The 11,878-nt window shown below is 48.1% G+C and overlaps 1 protein-coding gene across 1 annotated transcript in view; it reads right to left on the bottom strand.

Annotated features, from left to right (window-relative positions):
• Positions 1 to 11,878, bottom strand: part of LOC135821688 (uncharacterized) — a 78,277-nt gene that overhangs the window by 9,594 nt on the left and 56,805 nt on the right. The window contains exons 11-12 of the mRNA XM_065334686.1: positions 8,306 to 8,485; positions 3,906 to 4,097 (exon numbers count right to left, since the gene is read on the bottom strand). Of these exons, the coding sequence (XP_065190758.1) occupies positions 3,906 to 4,097; positions 8,306 to 8,485 (372 nt within the window). The remainder of the gene's footprint in view (positions 1 to 3,905; positions 4,098 to 8,305; positions 8,486 to 11,878) is intronic.

Genomic DNA, 11,878 nt, shown 5'->3' with positions numbered 1-11,878 from the left:
GGAGTCATTGCTGGGCATCCCCGCTGGCCGCATCACTTCCCGCTCCTATAATCCCGTAGTAGAGGCTTTTGTGTGTGGCATGACGGCGCCACTTTCAGTGCAGTCGTCCGTAGGGGCAGCAAAACGTAGCATGCGCCAACAGGAAGCTATCGAATCGGTTTACGCTGCTCGGAACCTGAACTATTGCTCCCAATTCCACATGGTGTTTCAGGCAGTCGTGTACGCTATCACGCAAAGTAAAACTTCTGTGGACATGATTGGCCACTTGGGTCCAGGGAGTAGCTATGCCCTGCTGAAAGATTGGCTTGGCAATCTAGGAGGTGAGCCTGTTAAAGTGCCAAGGGGCTTTGTTACAGTGGGGTTTGACAATGAGCAGCGGCAAATGCGCTCGTATTTATCACGGGGTGCGAATCGGTCAACTTACGAGATTTTGACGAATGTGGTTTACGCGTTACATTCGGCACAGGACCTGCAATCCGTAGAAAACTATCACATGCGGCACTGGTCCTTTCCGAGTGAGGAACAGCTTTTAGAAGCACTCCGTTGCCCTGCTCCGACCTCTCCAGCATCGCCAATGCACAGCTATTTGGCCAGCTAGGTTGGAAACAGAATAGCTGGTCTGGCAATGGAGCACAACAATGGTTGTGACCCAGTAGTAAGATTCCGACAGGAGGAGGAAGCTAGCAGATCTTTCATAGTTTGCCCTGGGTGTCAAAAGCAGTACGAGAAAAGAAAAGTAAAATGTAGCAATTCGGAGTGTGCTGTCACAAACATCAGGGCTGCTATCGCAGAAGCAGCCGGTCTTTCTCGAGTGTCCACTGAAGTTCTCCGTCTTCCGTCTTCCCCGGCAGTGGGAGCAGGATCGCACTTTGTGTATCGCAATGTAGCAGACAGTGGTGGGGTTAGTGTAGGGCGGGTTAGGGCAACACGCTCAGAGCAGTTAGATTCTCCTCCTGTCCCTCCGGCAAATGTAGGATTGCTCGAGCCTGTCTTTGTGAACCCCAATTCACATGAGGCAGTGCGTGTTCTCCTGAGGGAAATTGGGACAAGTGCAGGTGTGAAGCAATGTGTTGGTGAGCAGGGCTGTAGAGAGTGGCTTACCATTGTCTGTGATGGCCTTCCGTATTCACTGATGCGCACTGTCATTGCTCAAAGTAGAGACGAGGCCAGGAAAGCAGCGTACCATGCCGCGGGCATTTTAGATGTAGGTAGCATGAGCAAGGAGTTGTTGGTGGGCTACTGTAGGCAGCACTCTTTGAATGTGTCTGGCAGCCTAGCATCATTGCGTAGCCGTGTAAGCACTCATGTACAGGGCAGGGTAGCGAGTGGAGATTTGAATGTGCTGGGTAGCATCCCTGCAGGTGAGTTCGACTGGGTTGTGTCGCAAAGTGGAGGCCTTCACTGGGAGATGAACTTGATCCAGGCCATTGTCAAGACTCTTTGGCATTTTGTGTACAAAGAGTTTTGTTTCAGTCAAGGCTACAATTCGCCGCGTCAGCTAGACTGGGCCCACAAGGCCAAGGACCACCACCGCACTTATGATGAACTTAGTCGCTTCACAGATGGATGCATGGATGAGCTGCTACGCCCCTATGTTGTGTCGTGTGCAAGTGATTGTGCCCCCACTGCAGAAGGTTTCTTTGAGTGGGCCAAGAAGTTCGAGAAGAACAAGGTGTTCTCTTGGCTCTTGGAACTGGTGACGACATACTGCTTCACCCTGTTTATGCTCCGCCGTGGTGCACGCCACTGCGATGTACCTTTGTTCCTGGCAGCACGCAGGACCATCAGCCCGCTGCTGTATGCACGTAACCACACCACCTACCAACTCATCGACATGTTTGAGGAGCAGCAGCGACTTGCCATGCCTGAAGATCTGAGATGTGAACTTGATAAGCATATGTTCTTGTCACGATCGGGCAGAGGCGACTCCCACCAAGCCCTGGACGCTATTGTGGAAGAGCTAAATGCCAACATTAAGGCCTGGATCTCGGGGGAGAAGGACTCCAACATGTGGCGCCGTGTAGTCCGCAACTACAACCAGTTAGTGAAGCTGCGCAGCAAGGTGTTTTGTACATTGGGGTTGACTGACCCCAAATCAGCCCCCAAGCCACGGCCAGCTTACACCAAGGAGCTCGTCGTCTGGCGATCCCGTGTGCGCCAGTTCTTGTGCCCTGATGACTGCTTGGCCTTCCAGCGTCTACTGGAGTCCATGTCTACTGAGTTTGTAATGGACAGTGCTGCTATGGAACTCACCGCTGAGGGGAAACGGCGCCGGCGGAAGATGTGCTGCACCTTTGCAGACGGCAAATCCACGACAGCTCGTACGACAGCAGCAATGCACTTTGTGACCGTTGAAGAAAGGGAGAAGTCGTGCGGAGATGCACGCCGCTCTGTCTCGTCTCTCAAGGCAGAATTCCAGCGGATGCTGCAGTCTCTACCCGAGCAGTCATTGGCGGGCGGCCTCAATGACAGCATGGCCAAGGCGACCTTGCAAACCGATGTCCTGTCCATCGTCCGGGAAATGCGGAGTTTGGTGTCTGTCAGCTGTGCCCATGCGTGCTCGTCGGACGAGGACAACTAGATTGTCTTCCTGGTGGTGATTGGTTTGGCTATGTTGCTGACGCCTGTCCGGTGAGTACAGCCTCTTCTGTTGTAATTTTTTATATGTGTATCTGTTAATCAATAATTATTGGTCTATTGATTTATGATCAATTTAGGTGCATGTGGATGAGGTAAGTGGCCTTGGATACTGTAAGTTTGTGGACCAGTATGAACTGGTACGTGTCTTGGAAAGCACTACTGAATGTAAATTTAATATTGTTGATTTTTAAAACCCAAGTGCAAACCTGCATCTGAAAACTACCCTAAACATATTATTTTATGTTCTGATCCTGATGTCAGTGATTCATAGGATATTTATTTCAGTTCTTTTAAATACACCTACCTTCAAGGATGATAAATCACTCACATGATGAGAATGTTTTGGCTGATGAAGGGTGGTGTTGCGAATAGTTTTGTCATGTTTGCATCAGGCATCTACACCAGTGTTGTATGCATGTGTTCTTATCTACTCCATGCGCAGATACCAGTTCTTCCTGTAAGTTGCGATTCCACACCGACTCAACGCGAAAGATGAAGATTGTTTTCTACTCAGACACAACGCCATCAGTGTATAGACTTTTTCAACACTTGCTTCTTGCAATGCCGGTGATTTTGACATAACTTATGAGCACCTTCGTTTATTATGGTTTGTTATCTTCATCAACAATGATAAACTATGTTTTTTTACTTAGAATCCCTAATACCGGCAAATGACTGTACATGTACATATCGTTTGTACAAAACGACTTCAAATGTTTACGAATTTTCTAAATTCGTTAAATCGTTAGAATTAAATGTTCGTTACTGGTCTAACCGAATGCGTTTGGTATGGCTGATGCAAATCTACGGTGGCCAACAATTGCCCAGCCATGATGCAGACTTTGCGTCCTTGAATCGTGGTTTGACCGTATTGTCCAAGGGTTTTGCCAGTATCATCATCGACATGCATGAACATCCGCCAATATCAAAACATGGAATGCCTGCAGTGTTCAGCCCATCCACAGGACCAAGCTTCAATGAAGAACACACGCATGCATGTTCTATACGCAGTCAGAGATCACACATGCCAGGGTATGCAGGGGCGTCAAACATGGTACGACCAATACCACCATAGCCATACCACTTTTCATCTAGAATGGTCCGCCGAGAGTAACTGTAGAGCCCAAAAACATGATCTAGTGGCCAAAAGATCCGATCTTCCCTCCCCCCACCCCCCCCCCCCCCCTCCCGGACACTTCCGGGACCTCCCTCGTACCCCCCTCCCCCTTGCCCTGTGACACCCCTGGTATGTATACTGTACTCACGTTGGCAGGCTGGCAATCCGCTCCAGTTACCGTGCACCTCATTTAAAGCATTGCATGTGAAGTTTGTGACCCCATCGGCTGGAACGAAGCCTACATCGCATGCAAGCAGTGCCATCGTCCCCAAGTATGCCCCTGTGCTGTTCGCAATTCTGCCGTTCTGGACCAGTAGCTGAGAGCAGTAGCCGGGAATCGCTGCACAAGGGCACATAAAATATGTACAGTCAGACCTCGCATAACTGCACACATCCTTTTTCCACAAAATATCCGGGTAGGCGAGGTAACCGAATAATCGAACACACATAATGTATATGTATGTATGTATGTATGTATGTATGTATGTATGCATGTCATCAAGATTACATAATGCTGTAAATCGATAACCAACGATATTGTTCTAGACGGCTTGAGATCCGGTTAAAAGAGGACTGGATAATGAGGTCTGACTGCAAATTGGTAAACATTTTCCCAATCACCGTTTTCCTTGATTCCATTTAATTTAATATAAAGAGCACTCGGATACTGAGCCAATAATAAGATGTAAAAAGGAGAAGAAACAAATGAGAACGAGTTATGCAGCAACTATCCACGACTGTAACACGATGATAAACGGTCAGAAAGTGCGATAATAGGGCACAAAACTGACAGGCTACTGAGACATTCAGCGACCCGAGACCAAGCTCTAACACATCTCCAGTGCGCAAACCAACAACCTTCCAACTTGGAAGGTTCATGGTTACGTCGGACCGAAGAGAGGAACGTGAGCGCAGCGAAAATGTGCACAAGTTAAGTCCTGCGGCTACAAAGAATGCCGACTGCTACAGGACAATGACGAGACCAGTTAATAACATGATAATGTGGTCTGAATACAATTCGAAGCAGCAAAGCAACAAACCACCCAACTTGGGTGGGTCGGCAATATCAGAGATAATGGCGGTAAGTGGACGGATATGGAAGGCGACATCGGCATTGTACGCTTCGGCAGTAATAAACTGGACATGGGAATGACACCTTCTCGGGTAGGACATATAAGCATACACTTTTGCAAAGGCCAATGCAGCACATAATAATAGAGAGGTTCTGCTACACGGAACTACGTACCAAACTCCGTGTCAACTGCAGTGAAGTTTGACACGGATTTTTCGTTCGTTGCACCGGTTCTGCTGTACGTAGCATGCTCGAAGCATGCACGAACACCCTGCCACATGTACTCCGTACGCTTACTTTTCACACAGAGTCCGGTCCGTGTGAAGCGCGCTTCACACGGAAAACGGTATGACAAAATCCGTATCAAACTAAATGCCGTACCGCGGTGAAGTTTCCATACGTACTTTGGCGCGTTTTACCGTGTGGCAGAACCTCACTATTATCATACTTCAGTATCGCATGAAGATGATGGCAATTACATTACGCACATTTGAAACTGGACAAATATTATCAATAATGAATTAGAATGGAGACGGAAATATGGATGTGAGCTTATAAGCAATGTCCAACACGCTAGCTAGATGATATGCAATCAGGAAGTGACAGAGTGCTGAGCCATTTGACAACTGTGCAGCTGGCAACTACCTATTCCTGATGCGGATGCCAACACCTTTCAAACTATAGTCTGTTTCAAAAAGATTTACAATCAGGTTTGGGTCTTAAAAAGTGTGAAGATAAGGGAAATTTGGACAACAAAGTACATAGAATGGCTTGTTAGGACACGGCAAATTGTTCTGTGAAGGTTTCGGAACAATTGGATTCGAATTTCGGCCAGGTTTCCGGCCTTTTCCCATGGTTTACAATTTGCTCACAGCGCTCAGGAAGATTCTATCATTGATTGTGCTGCGGAGGATCAACAAGGACGTCAACAACTTCGTTGCACACACACAGAGTGGTTTCCGCCCCAGCAGAAGCACCACAGATGTTGTGTGGTCATACCGATGGTTGGCGGCTCGATGCCAACGCTATCGCTGTGCGCTGGATATCCTAGGCATTGATATGTCAAAAGCGTTTGACTGTATAAGCAGGCCACGGCTCATCTCGGTGCTGGGATCGTTCTTGCAGCCGGATGAAATCCGAATGATCAGTTACCTCCTCCAGGACACCGTACTGCGGGTTGTACTCCCATCCGCTAAGGGCCCGTCATTCCCCACTCTCCGCGGCACACCCCAAGGTGACTCGTTGTCTCCTGTTCTTTTCATTGTGTACCTTGAGGGTGCGCTGCGTGATGTCCGGCCTCTTCTTCTACCACGTCCCCCTGCCGATATCTCCCTGGGGTTACCAACTGAAACTGCCTACGCCGACGATGTGGATTTCGTGACTACTGATGGTGAGAGGCTGAGGACCCTCCTTCCAACCATATCCAACAAGCTCCTCGAATGGGATTTGAAAGTGAATGAGACCAAAACAGAGCACACGCACATCGAACGGCACACTGATCGCATCGAGGAGGAGTGGCGAACCACCAAGAAACTCGGGTCCCTATTAGGTGATGCCGAGGATATGCTACGGCGACAGCAACTGGCAACTGTTGCCTTTGGTAAACTCTGGACGCTGTGGATCCGTAGGTCGCTAGTTTCGGAGGATCTCCGCATCCGGCTCTATAATGCCTTTGTACTCCCTGTACTCTGCTACAATTGTGCAACATGGGCACCAACGAAACAGCAGCTGAGCCGTATTGAGGCCTTCCACCGAAAACAGCTGCGGGCGCTAATCGGCATTGTGTTCCCGAATCGGATTAGGAACGAGAGGCTCTATGAGCGTACCGGCGCGGTTCCTCTCCGCATTATCATCTTGAGAGCTAGGTGGAGGCTCTTTGGGCACGTCCTCCGGCTCCCGGCTGACTCCCCACCATCCCTGGCCATGGGAGCGTACTTCGCAGAGCCTCGTCCAGCGGGCTGGAGGGGACGACCAAGACACACACTACCGACGCTACTACAAGATGATGCCAAGCGGATTGGACTTTCCTTGTCAAGCAAAGTCGATCTGGAGGCGTTCCGTGCCCTTGCTGCTGACCGAAGCGGTTGGGTGGGCATCTGTGCCCGAGTGGTGTCGGCACCCTAGTTTTTGTCTTCTTTTCGCATATTTCTTCTTTTTTTTGAAACTGTTATGGTCTTTTGTATCTATTCGAAGTGGCTTATGCGAACATTTTTGGCTGGTTTGCATGATTCGCATGCCCATTAATGCAGCTGCAGGCCATGCTGATGTCTACGCGAACAAGCACATAATAATAATAATAATAATTACAATTTGCCCAGGAAGCCAGTATCGATTTTTTATTAAAACCCACGATTTATCTTTTCCTTTTTGGCCTTGTAGTTATGAATGCTGCCTGCTGACCATGAAGTTGTGAGTTCAAATCCCAACCTACCCTCAAGTCAAACTTTTTTTCTTCATTGTTTTGGTGATCAAGCTGGTACAGGACAAAGAAGATGGCTGCACCAAACGACTTGTTGTTGTTGTTGGAGCTCGCGCTTCCTGCCGAACTGACTGACACTTGACTGGCTCACGCCATGTGAACACACCCACAACACTGCAATAGTGTAAGTGAATATGGAAGTCATCGCGCTGTAGCTTTTTGAGATTTATTCTAGTATTTCAAGATCGCCAATTTATTTGAATTTAGCAGTCAACGCCGTCTTCTATCAGCGTTCACAAGCGTCTGCTTTTCTCAAAAATGTCGTCGAAGTCACACGGATAGCTTTGCCAAGTCATGGCCTTGGAAATGAGTCCGTGTCGATGTCGTTTTCGTCAGACGGTGAGTACTGAAATTGCATCGCAGCTCAAAGAAACTATTTTGGTCACAAAACGAATTGGGACCCATGTCGCTCGTCAACATTTACAACACTTTCGTTTCGACATATACATGTCCTCTCTGACTCCATTATCGATACGAGGAAGAACTCGTTTGTTGTAAACCAGACGACAGACGTACATGACTGTATCAACGTGAGTGAGTTGCCATTTTTCCTGCTTTCGCGTTGAATATTTCTTCGAGTTCACAGTGAGTTTTTCCAGGCAGCGCTCGAGTGCTCATACGGTAAGACGCCAAACTCCGCGGGCGATCGCCAGGATTGCAAATCTTTTTGAAATGGACTGTAGCAAAGATAATCCTCTTTCTATAGCTCTCGCAGATGTTGTCCGCATGTTTCTATTTCATCCTTTCCCTACTATAATAGATGGCTTACATTCATAGTAATATTCATGTTATACTTAGCGGATTCTTTCACTCCTTCGAAATAGTGATTGTTTGTCTTGTTGGCCGATAACAGCGATATAATGCAACTGATGATAATCACGGGAGTTATTGGATTCCTTTAGAATACAACCGCCTCGCCACAGTGTGTGTACCGTTGGTATGACTACACACATCATTTTACACCGAGAAACTGTCGAAGTGTACGCTGTGTACTTACGCAGACATCTAGGAAGGGGTTTAAGCTGAGTCTCGTCAAATCCGCGATATTCGCAGACTGGCATTGCGCCTCCTGCAATACTGTATCCATTTTCGCATGAATAACGAGCATATTGAGAATAGAACACACGAGATTTTTCTCTACGTCCGTGTAGGATATCTGTTACGTTGCAGGTGAAAGCTGAACATCGGAGAGAAACAGAAAAGACAGAGTTTGTGATGGAAATGGCATGATGCTGCTGACACTACTAAAATTAATTGGAAGAGAAGTGTCCCTCTTACTTCCTTGATACTACACTCGTAGCGTGGACAGAGCGCACTTCCAGGTGAACAGTCAACAGTTGTGTACTGCTCGGCTTCTCAAAATGGACGTGGCAGTGTTTCTTGCTCGTGTCCCTTTAACCCATTGAGGGCTACACGGCCTTTTATCTGAGACTCTGAAGAAAATGCTAAAAATATGGCCAATGTACAGCTCCACAACTTCATAATCTAAGAAACTAGGTTGTTGAACTCTTGTGAAATGTTGACCAAGGCTATAATCATCATGCTGACCAACTCGATATAGATCCTAGAAAGGGGAACAAAATGCTATATGACACGTAAGTTCATCCAAATTGCGTAAAATACGAAAAAGTCGCCAATTTGAGTCGAATCACCGGACGAAAAAGAAGAAAAAAAGTATCCAAGCGGGATTCGTACCCGAAACCTCTCGTTTTGAATGCAGGAAATGTACCGCTCGACTCTGGGGTCTCTTGCAACCCTACGCTGGAACTCGGAGCTTAGTACAGTAGGATAGCCTGTCAGCCCGAGTATATTCGGGCTCAGCGCCCTGACGTCATCCTGAATCCCGAATATATTCGGGCTCAGCAGTCAATGGGTTAAAAGTTTGAATTTTGAATATTGTATCCAAAGCAACGCTGGCGTATCCAAAGCAACAATACCATGTAGAATCGGCAAGATGATTTCCCCAACATATTTTAACTGAATAATGTCATTCGAGATCACTTGCACTTGTAGTCACTTGAGGACACCTGCTGGAAACTGACTGAATATTACCAGTACAGGAACACCTGTCCCAGAAGGCCACTGGAACCAGGACCCAGGGAGGCTCTTTCCAGTCAAATGACCCTTGATAAGGAGACCAACTGGTAACCGAGAACAGATTCTGAAGGTCCCTTGAGAGGTCGTCTTAGACAGGTTTCACTGTATAAAAGAACAGTGACCTGCAATCGTCACCGGCCTGAGTAAGTGCAGTCTGCAAAACGGCACTCATTCTCAAGTCACCATCCAAGCACATTCGTGCAGCAAATCTCACCTGGCTGGAGGCAGTGCACATTGCCAAGCTGAAGCCTGAACTGTGTGTGAAAAAGAAGTACCGGTATGTGCGAAAGTTGCCAATGCTTTGACAGTGTTACTGTAGTACCGTGGTCCCAACTGCTGTCTAGTACACGTGCTAGGAACATTCATTGTTTCACTATAATTATGGTAGTGCTACAGCATTTGGTCAATAATTTTTTACTCTGATCACAGCTGACAGGAAAAGCCAAAAAAATAGCATAGTGGGAGCATAGTGTTGGTGAGGCTGCGTGAGGGTAAGCACGACACAGGTTGTTTCGGGAACGGACTTGAAGTTCATTTGCCAGATGGTGTGCGTGAGCATTACATCTGCTGTGCTCCCTTTTGTGTCGCAGACCAAGTACCTTGGCTTGATTATAGACGATCACCTGACTTGGAGTAGCCACGTTATGCATATCTGTAAAACGTCTCGACACTGAGGTTATAGGAGCACTGTGGAGAAATCGGAAGTGTCTCTCTCTGCAGTCGAACGAAAGGCCTACGCATCCATGATAATAGAGTCCAGGATCCGCTATGGATGCTCACCTTTCTTTGGCTCTCTCTCCTAGGCTAACGAGGAGAGACTTCAAATCCCTGAAGGGCCCTGCGAGCCGTGTACAACCTGAGCTCTCGTACCCATATGATTCCCGTGTATGCGGAACACAACCTGCTTCATGTACACGCCTGAGCTTTTGCGTGAGACAACATGCTCGCTGGTCTACCATTGCCTACATTCCACCATGGAGCAGCCGCTGGTCAGCGCATTATTTGGAGATTTTGTCACTCCGTCCAATGCTGTGTCAAGTCTGCAGCAAGCCCAACTTTCCTGGGAGGAACACCTCAAGCAGAAGTTTCGTACAGGCAACTTGCGGGACAAACAGTGGTGGAGTACCATTAAAGCCGCCGCCGGGAAGCATCGACACTCTGACATTCAGCGTGGACATCTCACAGCCGGATCCAAGGCTGAGTGCTTCGGTTACTACTTCTCGCAGAAGTGCAGTCTTGGTGGTGACGACTTGAGTCCCACTGACATTCCAGACCATATTCCGCCTACACCATATCAGCTCATGGACGTGAACTTCAGGGTTCCCATTGTCCGTAAACACTTGTCCAGAGTCGACCCAGGGAAGGCTACCAGCCCTGGCCAAATTCCAGCTCCTGTTCTTATGGAATGCTGCCATGAATTAGTACGTCCCCTGTCAAATTTCTTCTCGCTCTGCTTGCTCTGCGTATTTACCACCATCTCAAAGTGCCGTCCGAAACGAGCACGAACAGCATCCGCATCTTGGATCAAGTTGCCGTTCTCATCCAGCACAGCAGATGTTTGCTTTGAAGTTCTGCCCTTCTCAATTTCCTGCAGCTTCCGGATGCACTTCCAGCATGTGCGCCCATCTTTCTGAGCCTCCTCAGCATCACGCACTACCTCTGATATCCAGTTCTCCTTCGCCATCCGTACAGCCTTTGCCACTGTACGTTGTGCCTGTCGAAAGGCTTTCCGAGTATCAACTGTATCGTTTGACAACAACGCTTGATGGCAGGGATTCTTGGCATCAATGAGCGGCTCAAGAGTCGAGCTGCTCTCCAAGAACCAGTCTGGTTGAACACGTTTACCAAAACCAATGATGTCAGAGGCAGCAGACGTAACAGCGTCACGGATGCCAGACCACTCTAGATCTATAGACTCCACCGACTCTCTGGGCACTGCAGAATCCCTGGCCAGACGCTCCTGAACAATATCCTGGAAAGCTGTACAAACATCAGTGTTCCGCAGACTCCTCACGTCAAAACGCTTCCGGTTGCCGCTGCCACTTGTACGCCCATTGCGCGGTGGAGCACCATGAGCCAAACGTGCACGGATCATGTAGTGATCAGACCAAAATGACGCGCCACGCATGACAGAGACATCCTGACAGTATACGTGCTGATCCTGTCGCATAATGACATAATCAATCAGGTGTGGTTGACGTGTGGCAGGATGAGTCCAGGTTCCACGCTTGCGTAGCTTCTTCCGAAACCAGGTATTCAAAACGCATAGTGAGTTCCTCGCGCAGAACAACAATAAATCCTCACCAGCCTGATTAAATTGACCAAGACCAAAGTCACCAATGATCTGATCCCAGGGGGCCTATCGCCATACCTGTCCTGAAAATTACCAGTTCCCCGTGACCCTACTCTGGCGTTGAAATCGCCCAGGAGTACAAAGATGTCGTTACGGTTGACTTTGTCAACGATCGCCTGT

This window comes from Sycon ciliatum, chromosome 7, assembly GCF_964019385.1.
Source record: "Sycon ciliatum chromosome 7, ocSycCili1.1, whole genome shotgun sequence".
Taxonomy (NCBI): domain Eukaryota; kingdom Metazoa; phylum Porifera; class Calcarea; order Leucosolenida; family Sycettidae; genus Sycon; species Sycon ciliatum.
Note: the sequence above shows the minus strand (reverse complement) of the source record. Positions and strands in the feature narration are given on the sequence as shown.